General features: G+C 36.9%; 2 protein-coding genes and 1 long non-coding RNA gene across 8 annotated transcripts; 1 reads left to right on the top strand and 2 right to left on the bottom strand.

The window, feature by feature from the left end:
• Positions 1–247: 247 nt before the first annotated feature.
• Positions 248–5,800, bottom strand: LOC119913441 (roundabout homolog 1-like). The gene is made up of 6 exons (XM_038732867.1): positions 5,658–5,800; positions 3,976–4,017; positions 3,594–3,863; positions 2,058–2,306; positions 1,285–1,419; positions 248–419 (listed from the first exon to the last, which is right to left on the bottom strand). The coding sequence occupies exons 1-6, from the start codon at positions 5,764–5,766 to the stop codon at positions 307–309; spliced, it is 918 nt and encodes a 305-aa protein (XP_038588795.1). The 5' UTR covers positions 5,767–5,800; the 3' UTR covers positions 248–306.
• Positions 5,801–9,081: 3,281 nt separating this feature from the next.
• LOC119911472 (myosin heavy chain, striated muscle-like) lies at positions 9,082–20,778 on the bottom strand. Of its 6 annotated transcripts, none has more exons than XM_038730361.1 (18): positions 20,727–20,778; positions 19,944–19,971; positions 19,500–19,568; positions 19,171–19,284; positions 18,889–18,995; positions 16,991–17,089; positions 16,094–16,207; positions 15,027–15,125; positions 14,444–14,536; positions 13,571–13,654; positions 12,972–13,073; positions 12,794–12,892; positions 12,623–12,667; positions 12,179–12,274; positions 11,823–11,933; positions 11,092–11,157; positions 10,749–10,859; positions 9,082–10,613 (listed from the first exon to the last, which is right to left on the bottom strand). In XM_038730361.1, the coding sequence occupies exons 3-18, from the start codon at positions 19,561–19,563 to the stop codon at positions 10,521–10,523; spliced, it is 1,497 nt and encodes a 498-aa protein (XP_038586289.1). In that variant the 5' UTR covers positions 19,564–19,568; positions 19,944–19,971; positions 20,727–20,778; the 3' UTR covers positions 9,082–10,520. The 6 variants fall into 6 exon arrangements, with proteins under 6 accessions (XP_038586289.1, XP_038586291.1, XP_038586290.1 ...); XM_038730363.1 differs by having other exon boundaries at positions 18,904–18,995; XM_038730362.1 differs by having other exon boundaries at positions 9,083–10,613; positions 11,838–11,933.
• Positions 20,779–23,005: 2,227 nt separating this feature from the next.
• On the top strand, positions 23,006–24,081 carry LOC119912981. Its single transcript, XR_005446321.1, has 3 exons — positions 23,006–23,296; positions 23,456–23,594; positions 23,764–24,081. It is a non-coding gene; the product is annotated as an uncharacterized LOC119912981 (long non-coding RNA).
• Positions 24,082–24,743: the final 662 nt, after the last annotated feature.

The raw sequence follows: 24,743 nt of genomic DNA, 5'->3' as shown, positions 1-24,743 counted from the left end.
TTACATCCTCTATCACCACTAACACTTTTGTGTTGATCATCATTGGTGCCTTATATGTTAAAACAAATAATAAAAAGTAACCCCACCACTATATTTAGATGTTTTTTTAAGCTGCACAAACAATTATAATTGGTTTATAACACATTATATTGTATATGTTAAAGTGAAGAGGTATCAATCAGGTTTCACACAAATTCAGTTACACATTACAAACAACATTCATTATATTCAAACACCATTGTAATAATGTGTCATCACAGCTTTAATGTAAAACACAGACGTGCAGATAGACCATCTCTCTTCAGCTCAGAAGTCATGCTCAGTGGTGACATCAGCTGTGTCATCAACACAGATATTAGGCAATCCCTGCCCGCTTTCAATACACTGTGTCATCTCCATGGTGACAGTTGGTGTCTTTCCTGTGGGTTAAGTTAGGAAGTTGAGATTCAGTTTTTGAGTATCAAAACATGTGTGTTGTTGTATCTTATTTTTATCTTAGTGAAGAAAGTGAGTAATCTAGACGTTGAGGACTTATTTGGAAAGTGAGGTTTTGGAAAGTGAGAGTTAAACAGAATTGAGAATTAAGTTTAGGTTAAGATTAGTGTGAAGTCTTCTTCCTCGTATTCTTAAATTTGCAGCATAGTCGGCGCAGCAAAGGTATTTTGCTGTCTTCCACATGTTATACAGAACCTAAATTAAAGGACAGGTTCACAATTGTTCAGGTCAGTTCTAAAACAATTATCAAGAAGAACACTGAAACTGTGTTTTTCTTCCTGTAAATCTTTCCTCTTTTTTAAACTTGCAATTAAAAGATCCCTTCATAATGCACTTTCAGTGGAAGGGACAGGGGACAAAATCCCCATTTTTGTGTATTCTTATAACAGGTTAAAAAACTGTTAACCTATCCTTTAAAGTTAAAGTAAGCATTCATCTTCCTCCTAAAGATGCCTCTCATCCCTCTATGTGGGAAGTTTAATCTGAACGTACAGTATAATCATGGTTTCTGGCCTATTTTTCATCCTTCCCTAAAATGTCTACAGGATTGTCACAAGTTCAGTGTTAAAGACTGATCTAACTTTCATTATTCTTATCCAGTGTTGAATCTGCCATGGAGGAATGCATAGGCCACCAGGTTGTTGAAGCCGTCAGTGTAAATGTGCACATAAACTGTCAATTTTTAATTAAATGATTATATAAAAGCAACCAATGTCACAGGACCAAGGATCAGGTAACAGATGTAGCTGATGCTCACATGAGGAACTACAGTGTGTGTGTAGTTGCTACCTTTCTTCCTGCAGCAGCAGGTGGACATCATCAGGCAAGTGCAGATGCAGTAGAGAATGATGACCACTAGATGGCAGAGCACTCTGATCAGAGTAGAGATGAGAGATGGGGAGTTGGTGGGAGGAGGAGGAGGTGCTGTGGAGGAGCAACATGTCATTCCTAAAAAAAGGTTGATTGTCAGGTGTCCCAGAACGACGCATATGAGCATTTTCCCGTTTGTCTTTGATTGTCCTGATATATAATAATATATTATTATTAAAATTATTAACATAGTTTGGTTAGGTTTAGTAACAACCACTTTAAAAAGACTGTGTGTAAAATAAGCACAATGTGTAAGTAACATGACGTAAATAATTTACAAAACGTTATTAAACTTAAAACATGACGTCTTTTATTTTCTTCACATGTGAAAGTCCTGAGTTTTCTTCATCCATCTATCCACCACCCTCCCACCACGGTCTTCGTGGTCTTTATACTATGTCATCTGACTTCTTCTGCCACTAGAGGTCGTGGCCTAATTCATATCAGGGGTTTTCCAAGTCAGAGACTGTGGGCATCCCCTCAGACAAAGCTTAGGAAACTTTAACTGACTTTGAAAGGCTAAGTTTAAGTAACTGTAGTTGTGTCTGGCAGTGCTGATGTTTTATTTTTGTTACTGTTACTAAGAGACAGAATCTGTAAATGTAGGTGGAACAAAACTCATGGAAACTCTGTTGCGATCAGATTACAAAGGTGGCTATTTTAATTTATTTGGAAATTATTAGTGTCCTGACCTCTGACATTCAGCTTGCTCGATGGTGATTCAGTCTGACCAGTGGAACACCAGTAGAAACCTTCGTCAGACTGTTGGACATTTCTGATGGTAAACTCTCCTTCAGGTGCAGCTCCAATCGGGGTACTATGTCTGCCATACTTGAAGAAGTTTACCGGAATGGTGGAACCGTTTCTGCTCCTGCAGCGCAGCGTAACGTCACTTCCTGCTATCACAGGAAGTGCAGGGATCTCCATGATAAAAGGACGATCTGAACAACACAGAGAACAAGAACATAAACTAAACCAAATAATGTAAAGCAGCATGAGCATTTTTGCGCCACTTTTGCGTAGCAGAAGATGCCAACTTTTAAACTTCGACCATTTACACATCCAGCAGATACAGAGAAACATTAGCATTCACTTAGAATCATGTAAATTCATTAGACACTCTTGTTTTAGCGGTTTGGTCTCTGCTGAAAGGGACTCCTGAGGGAAATATCTGTATCTTTAGCTGCTAAATGCTATACCTGCTAGTCACTGAATTTAACATTAAATGCTGGACAGTTGTCGTACCCCGTCAGGAGTTTTCTTGCTGTCTGCTGCTTGAATTAATTTGATGAAACCAAACCAAAACAGTAAATGTGCCATACAACCAAAACTATGAGCTGAAATATGCTACAGCGCTACATAGAGCTGAGTGGAACTTCAGCATTGGGTTGACACTTCTCTGTAGGTTTGTCACTACAAGCAACCCAATACACATTACATAATCTTTTGATCACTTGTTAATATAAAAATATTTGGCTTTGGCAGCAGCTTGCAGAGTTCACAGAAGGCAAGGCAAGGGAAGTTTATTTGTATAGCACATTTCGGCAACAAAGTAATTAAAAGTGCTTTACATAAAACACAAAAGCAACATATAGAAATATAAAAAAGATACTTTAATGGAAACTTTAAAAGAGTTAAATAGGGAATAAAAACAGGATAAAACAAGACAGTAAAACTTACAGTACAGTTATTATCTACAGCCTTAAATTTGATTTAATTAAAGGCAGTGGTAGAAAGAAAAGTCTTCAGTCTGTATTTAAAAGAACTCAGAGTTTCACCGACCTGCAGTTTTCTGGGAGTTTGTTTCAGATATATGGACCCCAAAAAACTGAGCGCTTCTTCTCCATGTTTAGTTTTGAAAGTGCAGGTAGCTTTTATAAGGAAGGATATTGTCTCACTGGAGCTGTGTATTTGGGATGTAAATTATTCAGCCAGCCCATTGACTTAAACACAGACGCTGCAGGATTGGTTGCTAGAAGCAGTTAACTTTTGCTTGATGATGAAAGAAAGTTGTATTTCTGTATACCGGCATACAAGAAACTGTTCAGCTGTGTCAATACGATCAGTGCTTGTCTCTTTTTTTGCGGCCTTTCTTTTATGTTTTTTTTTCTGCTTTTAGCATTTGAAGAGCATGTCCCCATTTCTAAACCCTACCAAGAAAGAACTAATTGGCCCAGTTGATTTACAACAGGGGATTAAGAAGTCTGGAACCAGAATAGATCTTCTACCTGATACAGTGATGGTGACTTTGATGCTCCTCTGTCCACTGCGGTGTTCACACCAGTAAACACCTCGGTCTGATAATGGAGACAGATCTGAGACAATGCAGGAGGAACCATTGCGTCTCCCAAAACCCTGAGCAGCTCCACACTTCTCTGTCTTTACTACTGATATCCTCTTCAGCGTCCATCCATCAGAGCTCTCCTCTTCTCCACAAGTCAGACTGACTGACTCTCTCGTAAAGAACTGCTGACGGTTTGGACTGACATTCAGAGAGACTGGAGAAAAGACAGGCAGAGCAGAGAAGATGGATGGCTGAGCATATTTATTTGCTAATATTTGCACCAGTGTTTGTATATCCTTGAAAATATTTCACTTCCCGTTGCTTACTTGCAGAAATAGTCAATCCAGACACAAGCAGCACGGCAAGGTCTGCAAAAGCAGAGCAAGAGTTACACATTAAAGGTCATCAGAGTTGCCACATAGTAAGAAATACTAGAAATGTGGTGTGGTTTTCTGCTTCAGCAGGGCTGCCCGCCAAAATCGGGCCGACACCCCTCACCAATACACCATGCTTCCATAAATAACCTACTGTAATATTCCCCCAAACCAGCTGAGTGGTATATGCCCTAGATAACGTGCCAGTGCAGGTGAATCAGTGTACTTATACGCACTCATTTACTGACTCCATAGTAATCGGAGGTGACCATGGAGTACCCAACTCATACTCAAGTAGCCTACAAGTCATTTTCACAGCAATGTGGAATTAGCCAATGCGATGCTGATACAATAACCTCACCTCTGCCAAAGTCAAGACTGCATTAGGAAACTATGCTAGCTACATAAACAATGTCTAATAGCTTATGCAGTGCTGTATGAGTATAAGTGAGTGATCACCAGCAGTAGGTGACAGTCTTACTTTATGATAGCTTTGTTATTAGGTAATAATCATTGACCTTGAAGTAATCATTGTGATTGTCACTCATAGACTGTGTATGTTTGACATGTGGTGAGGACATTGAAGGGCTCAGATTTGGGGTGTGACAAAACACTTAGCTCATCAAAAGATTGGGGTCATGAAACCAAGACAAGAATATATTTTGGTACTATTTTGAAAAAAATGAATGAAATATAGGATCGGGGGTCCGGGGGTTTTATCCCCCAGAAAAGTTTGAGGATTAAACTCTTAATTTCCTGCATTCTGGAGACATTTTCTGCACCAATTTATGGTGGAAATGTCTTTATTTATATTGCGGGAAACACAAAATTCAGGTGGCAGGTGACAATTCAGAATATAAATATAATAGAATATAAAGCAGTAATCACACAGTAATTACTTTCTTTGGACAATGTTTCTTCTATGTTTACATTGCAATGCATGTTTTCTTGTGTAAATAAACCTTTTCTCAAAGCATTAACATTTCATTGAAATTTATTTTCTCCTTTCCTCCTTCAAGTGCAGCTGATGTTAAAAGTACTGCAGCCCCGGCGCATTTGGTGGCAGCCGTGAAGACTATTTATTTTGGTCTGCAATGCAGGAAATAGAGAGCCGAGGGGGAGGCGTGGGGGCCAGTAAGAGATGTGATTGGGCCAGCCCAGTGTCAATATAGAAAATAACCCATTGGGCCACTGTCCATGCTTTATGGGCCGGTCGTTGGCCCATTTTTTAAACAGTTAAATAAGTAAATAAATAAAAGGTTCGTCGACCAACCGGGCATTTGCCCTGTGTATCAGATTACCAATCCACCCCTGAGCTTCAACAACCACATCAAGGCAATGACTATATCTGCATTTTATCATCTAAAACAAATAGACCGACTGTCTCATATACAAGACTAAGATAAACTTATTCTGGCCTTCTTCTCCAGCAGAGTATTACAATGGCTGGTTTTCTTTGGAAGACCAATCAAACAGATCAAACAACTTCAAAGTCATAATGCTGCTGCCAGATGAACAAGAACCCACGAGAACAGGACACATTTTAAATGTATGAACATAATAGAAGAAGTCGGAAAAGAGGAATTACTTAATTAATTACATTGGGGAAAAAATAAGCTCAGTTTTTTACTTACCAAGGTGTAAAGAGACAGACGGAGCCTTCATTCTGTCAGGATGAAGAGTGACTTTCACAGGAACTTTTCCACACCACACTAATGAGCACAATATGCCATATTTTCTCATGCACAGTGTCAACCCACATGTTCTGCATTCTTTAAATGGGTTTAAAAAAAACTTGTGTAAATGTATGCTATTTCCTTCTATGCATCACAAAGGATCTACCCATCTACTCCCCTGCTGAGTTTGGTGTTTCTTGCGTCATCGTATTTGATGGCTTTGCCCAAAAACATGGCATGCTGCACATGAGAGGCTGCAGATTGTGGACAGTGACTTAATATATTTACTTTAATACTGTACTTGAATATAATTTTGAGTTGCTTGTACTTAAGAAAAGTATGACATAGCAGTATAAAGTTATATAAAGATATTTCCATGTTATGCTACTTTATACTCCATTACAAGTCAGAGGCAAATATTGTGAATTTTACTCCAATGCATTTTTCTGATAACTAGTTGATGATCAAAGTTATACAGAGCAAATATAGGCCTACTTTAAAACATGATTCAAACTACCCAATAGCATAACAAATAGTTCAAATTACCTCCATTTTAACCAGCTAGAACATAAAATGGTGTTAAATGCATTTGTAATAATAATCCAATAATATAATGTCACATTGACAGAGGACCTTCAACCGCCCTACTTTTACTTTAGATGCATTTTGCTGCTAACAATTCTGCTTCAGAAAGAATTTGAATGCAAGACTTCAGTGGAGTAAGTTTACTCTTTATCGAGCACTTCCTCCAGATGTAACACCGATCTGGTCAGATGTTATCAGCGCTTGCGGTTTTCTTACAATCTAAAAGCAGAAGTGTACAACAAAAACCTTCAGTGTGAAAACAGCACAGAACGGACGGCTTAACTGGCATTCAGGCTGCAGTTGCATGAAATGTTTGCTTTGATGCCAATCTAAGTGCATTTAAAGTAGGAGAATGGTTAAGTAAAAGTGTTGGAATAGCCAGGGCTGGATCACCTTCAGCATATCTAATGTTTGCCTCAACACTTCCTTCCTGGCCTCTACTAAAGAAAAGCCCCCCATTGCTCATTCAGCAGAACACATGCACCATGAACCAGGGCTACAAGTCCTTAACGCAGGGTCCTGGGTTCAATGTTATCGGCATTTATAGCAGTGAGAAAATGGGTGGTCTTAAAAAATTAACTTAAAGTTTAAACACTGAACTTAACTCACTCTGCTGCATAAACAAAAACACAAACATCTGTTAAGAGTATAAACAACTGTACTGTTTTGCACGTCCTTCTTTTCTTTTCTCCCAGTTAATCCCCACAAGAAGTATGACATCCCAGTTTATGTCCACAACCACACTCAACACAGAATGATGTGACTTACTTTAAGCCTTGTCTCTGTTTATGACTGACTCTGTTCCCTCCAGAAGACATGTGAGTCTGGAGACAGACAGGACGGGAGCTGCAGCAGCATCAGGGCCTGCTGATGGTAAAACACAAGTGGTACATTAGTATATGAAACGTGTTAACCGTCCTCTCCAATATTAATACTTTGTCTGACATAAAAAAATCAAACATGAGACAGGATGTGGCTCACCTTCTGTCATGTTATGAGGGAAACCATCAGAATCAGAAGGAGCTTTATTTACAAGGAATTTGCTTTGGTGAAAAGGTGCTACATGTAGACAAACATACAGTTGACATAAATAAATGTAGGAACATGTAAATATGGAATAGACAATGCAAGTTATACAAGAACAATAAAAAGAATAAAGAAAAATAATACAACTATTTGCAGAGAAACAACAATTTTGCAGATATTTACACATGCATTATGTTGTGCAGACGTATTGCAACGAAAGAGGAAATGTACATAAATATATAAATTGACAATATAACAAAATAAAAAAATAAAACTACAGTGATTAACAATTAAAAACAAATATGTGCAATGTGCCAGGGTTGTGCATGAAATGAAATGAAATGATATTTACACATGCAGAGACATTTGCATTATTTGAAAGGGGAATCTAAAGCTGACAGGGAGTCTGACATGACGTCATGCTAAGATGGATGTAACTGCAGCAAACTGATCCTCCATCTGCCCTCTTTTCTCCCTCAACTTCTGTTCACTTAGACTGTTTTAAAGCATTTATTTACTGTGTAATGTAAAATTAAAATGGTTTAAATGTAAAAAGTGTATACTATAACACAGTCATGTACATTCTCAATGAAATATACACTGAACAAAATTATAAACACAACACTTTTGTTTTTGCCCACCATTGGCCTCATGCAGTGCAACACATATATATATATATATATATATATATATATATATATATATATACACACCAAACACTGTCTTTGAGTTTTGACCCATTTTGCAGAAGATGATCAAATCGATTCTGTCAAGAAAACTAAATTTCCAAAGGTTCCCAGATACAGAACTTATTTGGAGAACTTAGACAGACAGATTCACTCCCACACAAAACAGTTTTTAAAAAATCTTTATTTCAGCATGATTGTCTTTTTGACAGTCATGGCCCAAACAGAAGCAAAGTTGATTTTTATCAAATGAAGCAACATGTAACCAACAAATGAAATAGACATTAATAAAGAGGATAAATTATAATGCCAGAAACAAACTGTAAAACAAATATAGACTGTCTCACTGCTTGAAATGTATGTATATAATGTAATGATTTTGCTTGTAAATACCATTTTAGAGTTTAATTTTTTTCCCTCTAGTTCTTTCTAACATCATTTATGTACAATGTAAATAAACTGAAACCTGTGGCACCCCCATGTGGACACTTCAAATTTCAGAAGAAAGATACTAGCATTCAATAATTTTTAAATAATTCTACACTGAATTAGAGGATTATGTTAATAAAGAGCCTTAATAGCACCGATCACCACTTGTTGCAGTTTTATGTCTTTGATAAAATGCTGTGTGGTGGCAGAAAATCTATCTTATATTCATGGTGATAATTATGTATCTACCATTATGTACTCATAGTCACCTTCTCTGAAATGATACTGTCCACTAGGACATCCCATTGTGTGTGCGTGTGTGTGTGTAAATATCTGTGAAATTATTTCCATGGGAAGTGGAGTTTTCAAGGCCACTGTGTGAGGGAGTGTTCAATTCAATTCAATCTAGCTTTATTGGCACGAAAAAAAAAAAGAACATTTCATTTTATACAGCTCATTAATCACTAGAAAAATAATTATACATATATATATCTAAACAAAAAAAACAAAAAATATCTCTGCTCTGTTCAAAAGTGTAGTGAGTTGAAATCGGTTTTAATATGTCAAGGAGAATTAACAACAATCTAATATGTTTAAGAAAAAAAAAATACATAATTTTACATAATAAAACTGTAAACGTGTGTGTGAGTGAGTGTTTATTAATAGACAAAATTTTATTTTATTTTTTAAATCCCTGCTTTATATGTTATGTTTGTCCTCTGCTCTGGGCCAGATGTCTGACGCTGCCCTATAGGTGATAGATGTCCTTTTTGCACAAGACAACAGTTTGTTGTAATCCATTTATGTATGTAATTCTGCATTGGGTAATGTACTATTTCCACGACACCCTGTATAACACATGTATTCTAAAATATTGGTTTAATTGAGAAAATGTTTTTATCTGAGCACGAATAAGAGTCTCCTTACTCAGAGCTGACTGCTGTCATCTCTAAATACTGTAATAAAGTCTTGTCAGACAGAATTGCGGCACAACATTTGAAGTATCATTAGAAGTTGTTGTTTTTTGAAAAACAAAAAAACATTTCTGCTCTGTTCAAAAGTGTAGTCGTGTGAGTAGAAATCGGTTTAATTTGTCCAGGAGAATTAACAACAATCTAATATGTTTAAAACTAAAAAATAATTGAAATATTAGGAAATGATGAAAATGAAAGCCAGAAGAAAACTAAACTGCAGAAGGAGGAAAATGTTGCTGCTGATGTGAGGTGCATCATAGAAATAATATAATAAGGTGATTTTATTCCCACAGTAAAAAGTGCCGACAATAAAGTACATGGGAAGTGACTGCAAAAAAAATCTATTTATTCTTGTTGTTCCGTCCCGAATCACAAAATAAAACGTAAAAAAGAAAATAAAAAGTGGCAAAATATCCCATCAGTTGTTTAAAACAAATGCAAAACAACTTTTTCCTGGATTAAACTGTAAAAATCCAGTGATGAAGTGCAGTGAGATGCAGGAGACTGTTTAGGTTTTATTTTCTTTGCTAAACAAGAAACATTGCATGTAAGTAAGTCACACTCTTCTCTTTCATACTCAATGTGAAATGGGATTCAACATTCAGCAAACCTACAACACTAACATGGAGGTGTATATATGCAGTGATTCTAGTCAGTGATTAGAAAGGATGTCATCAGTTGGAATTTCCAGCTGGCAAGCCTTCCCACTGCTGTGGTCGGGCAGAAAGAGAGCACTCTGGATAGCTCTCTAGTTCCAAGCAGCAGGATCAGGAGCCTGGAGAGCAGCGTGGTGCACAATCCTGACATAAACATAATGCTTCGGCTAAAGTGTCATTCATCATATTTTTTTAGTCACTCCAAACACAGTAATACACTACACTACTTTGTTCTTAGACACTGAATGTTCACATAATAGCTCCACATCAAGCGAATCACTAGATTAATGGGGTTTAGTTACTGGTTGTTGTGGACAGCCTGATGGACGGAAATGGTGGGAGTAAATGATCGTCATTCATTTCATGTTTAAGAACGTTTTGCAGCTGTAGAAATAAGTTTCCACATGCACACAAAAGGTGATATAAAACTGCAGGCTGTGGTCCTCTTCAGCCATTCTCCAGGGCTTAATCCTCTTCCACTGGCACCACAAGTTCTGCTAGATAGATGTCAGATTCATTCAGAGATTGCTCAGCTCCTGGCACCTCTGCTCCCGTTATCTGAAGACATAAAAGTTAGATTTATTTCTCAGCAGCACTGCCCTTGAATGCAGTTTTAGTTTGAATCATCTGGGTCAAAGTGCCAAAGTGGTGTCATAGAAAGGTAAAAATTGACAACAGATTAATAAAAAGCACCGCTTTAGGTAAAAAGACCTGCTTCTCCTTCTCCAGCTCCTTCTTCAGCATCTCCACCTCTTTCTCAACATCCTCCCTCCACTGCTGCTCATCCTGAAGCCTCTTTTCCAACTGAGTGGAGATGAGATGACATTTTGTCAAGTAAATGTTATACAGAGACCTGGATGACTACAAATTATTGACTGGCTGTACCTTAAAAGTATTTATTTATAGACAAAACTATTGTGACAAGTTTAAATATTGTATTGCTGGCAAAGCAGAGAAATTATGATAAAAGGCAGAGTAAATGACTATAACTATAACCATAATATTATTCACAAGGATACAAAACTGAAGACTTTACCTCCTGCTCCTGAATGTCAGATTCATTCAGAGATTGTTCAGCTCCTGACACCCCTGCTCCCATTGTCTGAAGGCATAAAAGTTAGTTTTATTTATTATTTTGATTGTTATTGTAATTGTTGTGTTTTTAAATGTCACATTTGATACAGATTATTTTAGTCTTTTTTTTTTGCCTATTAATATACACACACACAATTTTATCTATTTATTTTATTTTAATTTTTTTAACACACACACACACACACACGCTTACTGTTTTATTTATTTATTTTAATTTAATATATTATTTTAATTTAACATACTTAACACACACAAACAACTTATGCTGTTTTATTTCCTTATCTAATGAAATGTATGAGATTAATTGTCCTTATGTTCTTTATATGTAGCTTTAGTGCTTGCTCTTGGTGGGAACTGTTGGGCTTCTGTAAATATCATCACAGAGTACGGTCTAGACCTGCTCTTTTATGAAAAGCGCTGTGAGATAATTGTTGTTGTGATTTGGCGCTATATAAATAAAATTGAAAAATTTAAATGAAATGAAACTTTGGCAATATTGTTGCTATAGATAAATAATATATAATAGCTAATAATAAATAAAGCTAATTTGAATTTGAATTCTCAGGAATATTGCACTTGAATGCAGTTTTAGTTTGAATCATCTGGGCCAAAGTGGTATCATGGAAAAGATAAAAATTGACAAAAATAAGTGAAAAGATTAATAAAAAGCACCGCTTTAGGTAAAACGACCTGCTTCTCCTTCTCCAGCTCCTTCTTCAGCATCTCCACCTCTTTCTCAACATCCTCCCTCCACTGCTGCTCATCCTGAAGCCTCTTTTCCAACTGAGTGGAGATGAGATGAGATTTTGTCAAGTAAATGTTATACAGAGACCTGGATGACTACTTAGTTTTGACTGGCTAGAAGTTAAACATCTTAAAATCTTTTATTTATTTGTAGACAAAACTATTGTGACAAGTTTAAATATTGTATTGCTGACAAAGCAGAGGGATTATGATAAAAGGCAGAGTAAATGACTATAACTATAACCATAATATTATTCACAAGGATACAAAACTTAAGACTTTACCTCCTGCTTGTGCCTCTCTTGTAGTTCAGTCAGCTGTCTCTCAAACTCCTGATTCTTCTTCTTTAGAGATTCAAATTGAAGCTTAGACTCACAAAGCTAAAAGCAAAAGAGAAGAAAGATGTGTTCAGGGAACTGGACTTAGTTTTGAAGTCTAGAGCTTTCTACACATACGAATGTGAACTCTGAGAAACTGAAATCTGTGTGTGTTTGTTGGTGTGAGGGATTAGGTTGTTGCACAGGTTTGTATATTGTAACTGCCCTCGAGAATAAAACAAAAGAGTTTTCTGACCCTGTTAGCAGAACAACATAAAACTACAAACAACTATCACAAAATAAAACTAGTATTGCTATGGTTACTGTTTGTTTAGAGTTATGCACAATACTTATTTGGTTAGGGAGACTCAATCTAAATAAATACAATAAGATTAAGTTGAAGGTATCAACCTCTTTGTTCTTGATCTCCATCTTCGTCTTTAGTTTGTCGTCAAACTTGGAGGAGAAAGGGAGAGGGGTGAAAGTCAACCAATTAAAAGATGTCAGCTATTCAAGTAAAGAAAACTGCGGAGTTTTGAACATTAGGTGGAGCAATGTGTGTGTGTGTGTGTGTTTGTGTACCTCTCTCCGCAGGTTCCTGATGTCTGCGGTCTTCTTTTCCAGTTGAGATTGGGTCTCCTTAAGCTCTTCACAGGTCTGTCTCCTGTTCATGTCAGCTGACTGTAAATGACAACAACAACGGTAAGAGTAATAATATTAATACAAAACTTCAGACTCCATCAGTATTTTATCACTTTACCGTCAACTCCTGCTTGTGCTTGTGTCTCATTTCAGTCAGCTGTCGCTCAAAGTCCTGATTCTTCTTCATGAGGGATTCAATCTGAAGCTTGGAGTCACAAAGCTAAAAAAAAAAAGAGAAGAACAACAAAACTTGTTCAGGGAGCTAGACTTGGTTTTGAAGTTTAGTAATGTCTGAGAAGCTGAAGAAATATGGCCTGTTCAGTGTGTTTCCATGTCAGAGGTGTGGTTGAAGCAAATAATCGAACTTAAGTTGAAGTACTAAAAGAAAATTAATTAGCGATTGAACCTGATGGGCTAAAAGAAGTGGCAGTTGAAATGTAAGCACCGAGAAGAGTAACTGGCATTTAAAGGTAAAGAGGTCATTTTTTAAAAGTAAATTGAAATGCAAAAGTGTCAGATTAAATGAAAGAACTGGAAACAGTTGAATTGTCACATACATGCACTGAAAGAAGTAAAAAGGTTGAAAAAAAGTGCAACTTTAAGGGTAAGGACGTCTAAGTACTGAAAGCATTTTTAGAAATCTCAGCTAAAGCAGAAGACATAAAGAGGGAGCGATGAGTACATCTGTTAAATAACAGAAATAACATTGAATGTAACCTCTTTGTTCTTGGTCTCCAGCTCTTTGTTCAGGGTCTGCAGGTTGTTCTCCATCATCTGATTCTCCTCGTGAAGCTGCTCGACCTCCAGGAGAGAGGAGAGCAAGACAGACAACACTAAATACACACGTGTTTGTTTGATTAACACGTGTCAGTTACAGTTAACAGTAAAACTTATGATAGTAAAATAAAAGGTCATACAAGTATCCTTCCTTGTGTGTCGTGTGTAACTTTGCTTCCTGCCTTTGTGTGCCTGGTTGATTGTCTGTCCTACGTAATGTGTTCCACCTGTGTCTAATCACCCTGCCGTCGCTTCTGTATTTAAGTCTGTCTTCTTCCTGTCCAGTTTTGGAATTTAAATCTCTTTATAGAAGTAACTGCCTTCTCAGTTCCTTATTACATGTAAATTGTAAGTCTGTACCAAGGCCCATCCAGCAGATGGCACCATTTTCACTTTATGAAATGCATTGAAATAATAAATCAATATCAGAACAAGTGCTTCATGCTCGTTCAGTGTGTCAGAAAGCAAAATTTCTGAACTAGCTAAAGTTCAAACACAAATAACAGAAAGCTTGAAGTATTTTAAAAGAAGGGAAAATGTAATAGTGTAGACTTAGTTAATAGGCTACTGTGGAAAAGTCATACCTAATGCTGCAAGTAGAACATATTTATACTGGACTAACAGGTAGTGCTGTTAGTGGTAGTAGCAGTAACAGTACTAGTTGTTGTAATTACATAATTTTGTTTGACAATTTTGAAGCAGAAATTAACAACAAACAAGGAGTCTAAAAACAAATGCATATCTTGTAGGAAAATATGGAGAGATAAGCTGATATCTCAACAAATAAATAAAGCTTTAGGTGAAGAGATTAACCTGTTCTTTCTCGGTCTCCAGCTCCCTCCTCAGTACCTCCATCTCCTGATTCTTCTCTTGGAAATGCTGATTTTCATCTTTTTTATCCTCCAACTGACAGAAGAAAGAAGATGAGCGGAGATCAGGTGGGGAAATGTTTGTTTTTCAAAGAAAGAAAAATCCCATTTAGGAAAGGTACCATGTATTTTTATGGTGAATAAAAAGATTCATATTTGGTGTCATTAGGCCCATTATGAGACTTAAATAGCAGATATCACAAATGTACTTTTCAGTACAAACATTTTCTGTGACCTCTCATCCAAAATAATAGTTGGAGATTGTAAAAGTAACCTTTGTTCCTTTATTCTTTTAAGTAGCTCTTAATAACTGGCTAGGACATGGAGAGACACGACATCAGTCACTTGAAATGTCAGGCACTATGGCTTTGACCTTTGCACCCTGACTACTGTTGATTTTTAACTGAACAGAATCAGGCACATCACAGAATTTCACACATGACACATCTAATACAACATGTAATGTGTCCTTATGTGGTGGAAGACAGTGTGCATATCGGGTGTGTGTGTGTGTGTATGTGTATTACTTTCTGCATCCTGTGAAAGGCAAGGGCGAACTTCAGCTGATGAAAAGACTCCCGCATTCCTTTAACGGTGTCCGCCATTAACATCTTAGATTTTTCCAGCTAACAGACAGACAGAGAGAGCTGTTGATCTTTCACCGTTTGTGCTTAGTGCTGGCCAATAAAACAATACTGATTATTATCCCAATATAGTTTTCCTCAATAACAATAAAAAATGTTCAATATATTGGCAATAAATGTTTGATTCAATTCATTTGAATCACAAACAAATTAGCACTTAATTTCCCTATTGAGATGTTTCTCTTTATGTTTTTTTATGTTCTTACGTGATAACATTTTTGGCCATTTTGCTCAGCTTTATTTGTTTGTCATTTCACAACAGTCCAGCCTGTATCTCTTGGTTATTTGCCCGTGCAGCAGATGTCACCATTTTGACTGTTTCAAATAAGAGCCTTTGGTAAAACTTTAAGACTGACAAAGTAAGTAAATAGTATAAATGTGTAAGTAAGTGTTAAGTGTTTCCAAATGTATGAGTAAATGAAGGAGACATTTTGTTGACAATTTTCTTATGGTATTGTTTGAATGGTGTATGTTCTATTCATTGTTATATTCACAATGAAAGGTAAATTTATTAAATTGCAGTGGTGGGATAAGTACTAAAATGTCCTACCCAAGTAAAAATATAGATACCACATTAATCCTGGTTTTAAAAAATACTTACGTATCAAAAGTATAAAGTACTACACAATCACATCTATTGATCTTACAATAAGCAAATTATGTTTTTAAATTCATTCAAGTCAGATTTGAATACAGCAGTGTAAGTGAATCATAATAAGGAAAACTGAGTAATGATGGTCTGGTGCAGAATGTACATTTTTATATATCAAAATACTTAAAGTAAAAATCCTGAAAAAAACTATTTAAGTACAGTAATGAATTATTTGTAATTAGTTACTTTACACCTCTGAATAATTATGTAGACCTAATTATAATTAATTAATTATTAATAAAACAGAGATGGCTTGATATCTTAATAAACAAACAAAGTTTTATTTGAAGAGATTAACCTCTATCTGTTTCTCTTTCATGGTCTCCAGTTCCAACATCAGGAACTCCTCGTTCTTCGCCACCCTCGGATTCTTAACTCGAAGCTGCAGAATTTTATTTATTTCATCCTCCATCTGAAAAAGAAGATGAAGAGAGATCAGGTGGAGAGATGTTTTTTTTACTAAAGCATCTAAGTTAAGATTGAAAAAAAACAAAAAATCTAATTCATGAAATCAAAAGATCCACCAAAATCCAAGCACTTGCTGGATCTTTAGTTTTACCATCAGAGCAAAGTCAAAGGTGTAGAAAACGTGTTACTGTAGTCATCACCAGAGAATCCAGTCTGTCATATTTGTCCCCATTAACATACAAGCAGATGTTCTGATACGTGAAAATAATGGAAAATATGATTACCTGTAGTTTGATGTACCTTTCTGTATGTTCTCTCAATATATACTTTTTATTGAGAGTTGCAAGTACTTGTGTATACTTGTATGTATTTGCCATCTCATGGTATGAATAAAGTTACTTTCAGTTTTGAGGTATTTCAGAAAAGGTAGATAGATAAAGAATGAATAACTCTTTGTAATCTCATCTATTTGATTTACAGTGTTGCTTCAGCTCAGGCTGAACTAGTAAGAATTTCTACCCACTATGTATAATTATGGTGAATTAATAAGTTCAGGTTTGGTCTCATGAGGCCCATTATAAGCCTTAAATTACAGATGGTCAGTCATTTAAAATCTTTAGAATTATGGCTTTGTACCCTGTTGGTTGTTGAGTTTTAACTGAACAGAATCAGACACATTGTAAATTGATGATGACGTCGATAACTGAAACCACCATGACATTTAACACAATGCTTGATTTAGATGTTTAGACATGTGTGTCTGTGTCTGTGTGTGTGTTTGTGTTACTCTTTGAATCCTGAGCATGGCAAGGGTGAACTTCAGCTGTGGAAAAGACTCCCGCATTCCTTGAAGAGTGTCCTTCATTGTCCTTTCAGATTTATCCAGCTGACAGAGAGACAGAGAGACAGAGAGACAGAGAGACAGCTGTGTTTCACTGCAGGATGTCACAGGCTGTAGTACTGGCCTAACTGTTAGAGGCAAAAACATTTGAGTGACTGTGATTGACTTTTACATGCTGAAACTTGAATGATTGAAAATATACTATCTTAGCAAAGTTTAAAATCATTTCAATTTTGGCAGCCTAGAAGCTATTTTAGGTCCAGGGCATGTTTTATCCTTTATCCTATACACATTATCCTCTATCACCAGGGAGAGAGCATGTAGCAGTGTCGACAGCTCTATTCATGGGTGTTTTCGTTGGAGATTTGTGTGGCATTTTTCAGGTTTATGCAGACTGTTGCTTTCTATTTCTACCCCTGGCTGAAACGTAGCACTGTAATCCAGCATGTCGGTGTATTGTAACCCCACCATCATGTTGTCTTAGACAATATAAATGGAGGTGTGGTGTATATTGTGAACATAGATGAGTGCCCCAAACCCATGATAGTGTTATCATGTGATCTGGACTACTTTGGGCTAGAAACCATCCAGCCATCCATCGTCAACTGCTTATCCTGCCTACAGGGTCGCGGGGACTGGAGCCAATCCCAGCTTACATTGGGCGAAAGGCGGGGTACACCCTGGACAGGTCGCCAGTTCATCACAGGGCCACACATAGACAGACAACCACTCACACTCAAATTCACACCTAAGGACAATTTCAGAGACAACATAACCATTCTTCTACATAAAAACAAAATTATTGCAATTCACCCTGTAGCAGGGGGAGGCACTACCTGGCTCCGTCTAAAGATAACACACTTTGCATATCAGCATCTTGTCTTGATGGGTTTTATTTTTTAAAAACCTCCTTTTTGGTCTGTTTTTCGTTCTTTGTCATTCATTTGTTTCCCTCTCCTCTCGTTTCTGTTCACTTCCTGCTCTTGTGTTTTCTGCTTACATTTACATTTATTCATTTAGCTGACGCTTATATCCAAAGCGACTTACAATTGCTATTTATGACATAAATCTGGAGCAACTAGGGGTTAAGTGTCTTGCTCGGGGACACAACAGTGGATTCACAGTGGGGGGGATTGAACCCGGGTCTCTCACGACAAAGATATGTGTCTTACATGGCACCATCACCACCCACTGATGCTTTGATTGTTTTCTCCACCCTGATTGTTTCCACCTGTGTCTTGGTAATCACCTCCCTCTAGTATATTTAAGTCAGTGTGTTCCTGTTGTTTGTTGTCATGCCAGCCATTTCCTGGAGTTCTCTCTGTGTTTTGCTGGATTTATTCTTTGTTTCTCTCTGTATTGTGCTTGTTACTTTCTGGACATGTTTGCTTGTGTTGGACTGCTTTCCTGCTTTGTGATCGTCACCATATTGTCAAGACTTTGTTAATTCCCTATTGGTTTGTTGGCCTTTTACCTGACAGCTTACCTGCCTACCGAACCCTGTTACTGGTTCCTACTGGTACTTAAATGTAGTCACAGTGGAAGGAAGCAGTAGTGTGGGGAACAAGGAATGCCAACATTTTAGTCTTAATTATTTTTGTAAATACTGGGAAACTGAACTTTGGAAACGATTCAAATTGATATTCTGCTGAACCTATTAGTAATCGTGATGTAACTTAATTCATTTACAATGTGCTGTGGAGGTCCAGCTTTGGTGAAATTTCTCAAAACTTAATTTTCAGATAGATAGCAACACATTTCCCTCATTTACTTCTCAGTCACATCTTTTTTTTTGTTTTTGATTTACCTCTGATCTCCTTTATCAGATCAGACTTTTGACATACCTTTTCTTTACTTACATCCTTGGTATTATTTTCTCTTTGAACACTGTGCAAAGGGTTTATTGGATTCCTCTCAGCTGTCTTAAGATGCTCCTTCTCTTTGTTTCCTTCTGTCAGAAACACAAGAAACACGTTTCATCCCTGTGATTAGAAATGCTTTCCTATAACTCGCAGCATAAAATTACAAAATACTTACATTATCATGCAATGAATCTGATTTTAATATAAACGTTCAGACTACTTTTTACATTTTAAATTGTGACATGTATACATTGACTGACTTACTGTTTTGATTTTGTTTCCATTTATACGCATAAAAGACGACTATGAGAATGGACATGAAAGAGAAGCCAAATGTGACGGGGATAGCAGAACGAGACATGTCAGGAAAGAAATCCTCTGAAATGATAAAACACAGGAAAATTTATTTTTAAAGTTAAGCTAACAACACATATCTACAGCCAAAGTGTAAGGTAAATATACATACAACATATAGAATCCAAGAATGGGGAAAGACATATTTCCAAAAGTTCCCTTCTGAGAGAAGCTCCGCAGGTTTTACCATGTTGATGGAAATAAGAGGATGTTAATAAATCTTATGTGTGTCAGTTTACCTGTTGCGACTGGGAGACTGTGGAGGACAAACAGCAAGAATCCAAACCAGCTGTACAGACTCATTTCCTCTATGAACCAGGAAAAAAAGATCAAGAGTCAGCCCCAGGGGAAGCTTGCCTAGGGCAACAAATGCGCTACTGCACGTCCAGCCCTGCACATTCAGGTTCAGGGCAAGTCTAGCTTATTTCTGCACATCACAAATTAACGCAGCATACATAGCAAAGAAACAGGCTGTTGTAAAGTCCAAGAAGGTTCTTCTCTGCGCAGTATGTCAAGGTAACAGTATCACATACACTAAAATTCAAAGGTCATTGTTGCTGTACAATAAACTGACCGTTCTTGTACTGTAAGTCTGTTTTTGTACACATTTTATAATTGTATAAATATTGTATAATGAAAAGATGAATGGTTATACTAAGAAAATGAAAATGACCACAATTTACCTTTTAAACAATGCCACAATCCTGTGCCCTACGAAAGACAACAAAAATATGCAGGTGATTTATCCCAACGGCTGTCAGACACAGCAATGACAAAACATAACACTCTGTAACATCAATACTCATCCCTGTCACTCATCAAATTTGTATATATATATACACACATCTATTTCAATACATCTATATCTGTATATATATATATAATTCACCCTAAACTACACTGCGGATATATTTCTTGTCCTGTGCAATCATTATAGATATATATATATATTTTTTTTTTGTACACCATGCCACTACCTCCTGCTGTGACCTGAATGTTCATATCAATTGCATCTGTATATAAAAACATATATTTTTTTATATAATTCTCCAAAATGTTGTATTTTTCAATTCCATTTCTTATCTAATGTGCATTTTCTGTCGGTTGTGTGCACACGAAGCTGTCATAACAAGTGAATTCCCCAACAGATACTCTGCATTGTGAGAATCCCTGAGCATTATATATATTTTGTATTTTCTTTATCACATGGATGCATAAAAAACAGACATCAGTAATATTTAGTTGTTTAAATGAATGTCAAATCACCTATTTTCTTGCTTGTAATCTGCTGCATCACTTATGTCACTACAGCTGAACGAGCTTCTCCTTAATCTTATTTAAGTCTTCTTAAAGTTAATTGGGTGAATATACTATTATAACTGTAAAGACAAATGTTTTTTTCTCAAAAAGATGCAACATTATTATTTTAACCACCAATGTTATTTACAACTAAAAACATTGTTTACCTTAAGAACTGAGATGATGCATCGACCCTCCTCAGATCAGTGTGACTCTGTGAAGTCTCCTTTTAAACAACTTCTGAATACCTGGAGGCGGGACTTCTTCAGAATTTAGGGTGAAAGAGTTCCTCCTCAAAGAATTTGAACTACATCAGTGTGTCTACAAAAGTAAAAAAAAAATTATTTTGTACGTGTGGCAATGTGTTTGTTTGTTTTGGCTTCTTCTGGGTGCATGTTTATATACAACTTATGCATCTCATGTCATTTTTACTAATGCATAATCTTATCTAAATCCAGTTACATAAATAAAGTAATATTTCTTGCTGAGTTAGATGAAAAGATCAATACCGCTCTCACTGTGAGATTTAGATGCAGATATTGTTACCTTTTGACAGAGCCAGGTGAGCTTTTTCTGCTGAGCTAAGCTTAAAGCTGCTAGCTTTATATACAGACACGAGAGTGGTATAAATATTATCTATCTCACAGCAACAAAGTAAATGAGTGAATTTCCTAAAATGTTGAAGTATTCCTTTGATGCAGCCCGTCAAAGCGCCACAGTGGCTAAGAGATGCAGATTGGTGGAACTACTTTGTTGTGGGCTTTTTTTTTGTATTTGAGTGCATCAAGTGTACAAGTCATTCAAGTATATAATATATTCTTCTTCAACATTCACTCTTTCCTAATCAATCCATCAATTTCACATTCATATATTAGGCCTCTATAATATATATATATATATATATATATATAAAGCATGACATGCTGAGAGAAATGCATGATACTTCCACCTAATAACAAAAAAGGGTTAACTAGTCTGTCACATTACTCTCATATCAAAGCAGCATACAAGCGAAAAATTCTTTATTGTTTGTTTACTACTTTCTGTTTGTAACTGGTTCGACTTCAATCCCCCAGTTTGAGATAAAATCAGTTTCCTGTTTCATTGGAACAACAGGTGATGTGTGCCGTGTTTTTATTTCATCTTAAATACCTTTTTGTACACATCTGACCAAAGAAAAAGAAAACTGCTCAGCAGATGGCTCGTCAGTATGTTTGTAAAAAAAAAAAAAAAAATGTTAGATACTGTCCATGATCCAAGTGGAACCCAAAGTGTAGAGACAAAACTGGAATCTGATCTCACTCTAAATAAAATGACACATTATTTAATACACACGGGAGAACACGACCTGCACAAATAAACTAAATGTGAACCTCTTCACCAGCGGTGGGATGTAATAGAGTTCATTTATCAACCACTGGACTTGTACTATTTTAAGGCAGCTGTGAGAGTATTTCCATTTCATGCAACTTTCTACTTGACCTCCACTACATTTCAGAGGAAAATAGCCTACTTTTTACTCCACTGCTGTTTGGGGTCCCTGAGGATTCAGTCACCTGCTTTCCTCACTTGGTCCTTACCAACAGTATATTAAGTTATAAAAATACGCTTGACCAAGTCACAGCATTAAAATGCACCAGCAATAACAATTCAATAATATAATAATCTAAGATTTATAACAGTGACAAGAGCCATTCTGCTTCAGACTGCATACTTTTACATTTGATATTTTAAGTATATTTTGCTTTGTCCCTTTAATTAAAATGTAGTATTTTTATGTTGTGAAATTGCTACATTTAATGTAAAGGATACATGCACAACATAACATTTACACAGATTTATATCCTACATTTGATAATGAAACAAAATGTTACGTCCCCGCTGTCTAGGGGTAGGAGAGACGTAAACATAAACCAGATGGATTTGGTATGGGTGGAAAGATTATTTATTAGGCAGTCGGATACACACAAAATGGTCAAACAGAAAATGGGCAAGTGGGTGCTGCGTAAAAACAAAGAACCAAATATAACAAAAAGAGATCCCTCCTACGTGGGGGATTACTAAACTACTTGAAAAAGGATAAACAAAAACCTCTCTAGCCGTTGTTCAGAAGTGGAAAAAACACGGGGAGCGCAGCACCCCTGAACCTAGTGTCACTAAACAAGTATTTAACTAACAGGTGTGGGTAATCAGTGAACGAGCTTCCCCTAGCCCAAGTCTGTAGACCACCTACTGGGATCAGCCCAGGTGAGTTACCAACTCTCAGTAACACACAGATCTAACAAACACAGAAGCTGTTTCCACTGAGGATACGCGCGCGCACACAGAGTTCAAGGTTAGGACCAGCGTCAGGGAAAACCACATGGCAAAAGGTAGCTGCCTCGAACCAGCAGCACACCAGCCTATTTGAGGGGGAAGGCACGAAGGCGGTCCTGCAGGCAGCTTGGCGATTGGAGAAGGGGTGGTGTGCCGCTCCAATCAGAATCGTCGGAGGTGGGAGGCGGGATCAGCCAGGCCTGCCGAAGTCCAGCCAATCCCCCGCCTCAGAGTGTAACACATGCAGGGAGAAACACAGGCAGCAGTGACACAGGGCAGCCGTAACACTCATGTTTACTCTATGTGATAACTCCCTTGAACTGCAGCAACCATCAAAAGACAATCCAGGGAGCGAATCCACGACATCATTCATTCTTCCAGCTGAAGACGTGATCGGTTTCCTCTTTCACTGGAACAGCAGGTGCAACAGTAACATACCTCACACCATCAGACATCAGACAAACAAATGAAAATTTATTGAAAATCAAACTGAGAGTTTAGTGCTCATACACACACTTGCCAAACAGTATCTTCAAGCATCACTGTCCACTGAGAATGTGTTTTCTTCCTCTTCCTCTAGAATGCATCCTTGCATAACACTGCGGTTGAAATGAAAACAAAAACAAACACGCGTGGCTTTGTGTGTTTTTGTTTGGCTCACAACACAAACGGTTCCCTTGCCACCCTTATTGTCCTTCATGAAGGACACCATCATGAAGGTTGTATTGTGTAATTTAGAGCAAAAGTTGCATACAGCTCTGCAGAGCACTGACCTGAGCAGGTCTTGATTTTAAATTGCTCTTTTTTTAATTTGGGGTAAAAATCTATTAGTTTGTTCAATGTTTTTGCAACAAATGTCTTACCATGACTTACACTGTGTCTTCGCAGAAGGGGTATCATGAGCTGCGTGTTTGTTCCCGTTCTCGCCTGCCAGCTAATCTCTGTCGGCGGAGACAGAGCAGGGAGAAGATCAGGTGCCTAAAGGAGCTCATACACCAATGTGCAACCAACCAATCACAGCCTGGATGGAGTGGGACATTAAAAAAAGGTTGTGCACTACAGAAAACTTTTGAAATATTGAACTTGTTAAGTATGAATGGTTCTTATCATTGAGGAGTTAGTAGCATGAAAAAAATATATACTGTCATGTAGACTGTTTTTCATGCGCAAAGATTTAATAAATGAAAACAACCCACAAAAATTTAACTGCTGTTTTGTCCAACTTGAATTGAAATTGTACTAGTGGTAAGCTATACTACTGTTATCTGGAATTATAACGAATAAACTAACATTAGCCCCAATCAATGTTTAAATTATACACATTCTCAACACGATGGCAGCGTATTTACAAATTCAGACTTAATTTACATATCAATCAGGCTTTGATGCACTCAACGTAAGTTTCAAGGTTTGCACTGACTGGTTGATTCAATATGGGCACCGACACTGACCTTCATAAAAGGATCAGTTATCAGCCAAATATCAACAATAAATATTAAACAGAGTTTTCTTTTCCATTCCATTGTTTTGCAGCAGTTCGCTTTAAAGTGGTTTTTAATGTGAAAACAGACGTTTTGAAATGCTAACAAGCTATGCTAGGTTATCATACCAACATTTGTTAAAGCACAAACACAAAGAACAGCTGAGGCTGGTGGGATGTCATTACTTTTGCATATATATGTTCATAAACCTGCTAGATGAAAAGTCAGTTTTATTAATGTTATGACAATTCATCCTAAAGGGAGAAAACATGTCTGAACCACATTTAATGACAAACATCCAACAGACTTTTCAGTAGGATTAATCTCTGGGAATGAAGAATGTATAAAATTTGAACATACAAAATTGTGATCCAAGAGCTGTTATAA

The sequence above is a fragment of the Micropterus salmoides genome, unplaced genomic scaffold, assembly GCF_014851395.1.
Source record: "Micropterus salmoides isolate LMB-PRFRI ecotype aquatic unplaced genomic scaffold, ASM1485139v1 Ms_hic_scaffold_2, whole genome shotgun sequence".
In the NCBI taxonomy this organism is placed as follows: Eukaryota; Metazoa; Chordata; class Actinopteri; order Centrarchiformes; family Centrarchidae; genus Micropterus; species Micropterus salmoides.
Note: the sequence above shows the minus strand (reverse complement) of the source record. Positions and strands in the feature narration are given on the sequence as shown.

Excerpts from the sequence above, each read along its gene's own strand:
- LOC119913441 (XM_038732867.1), bottom strand. The coding sequence starts at position 5,766 with ATGAGAAAATATGGCATATTGTGCTCATTAGTGTGGTGTGGAAAAGTT. Across the intron at positions 3,864-3,975 it reads TGGATTGACTATTTCTGCAA|TCTCTCTGAATGTCAGTCCA; the intron begins GTAAGCAACGGG and ends TCTTTTCTCCAG. Across the intron at positions 2,307-3,593 it reads AGTCACCATCACTGTATCAG|ATCGTCCTTTTATCATGGAG; the intron begins GTAGAAGATCTA and ends TGTGTTGTTCAG.
- LOC119911472 (XM_038730361.1), bottom strand. The coding sequence starts at position 19,563 with ATGAGTCTGTACAGCTGGTTTGGATTCTTGCTGTTTGTCCTCCACAGT. Across the intron at positions 19,285-19,499 it reads CAGTCTCCCAGTCGCAACAG|AGGATTTCTTTCCTGACATG; the intron begins GTAAACTGACAC and ends TTATCATTTCAG. Across the intron at positions 14,537-15,026 it reads CCTTTCACAGGATGCAGAAA|TTGGAGGATAAAAAAGATGA; the intron begins GTAATACACATA and ends TTCTTCTGTCAG.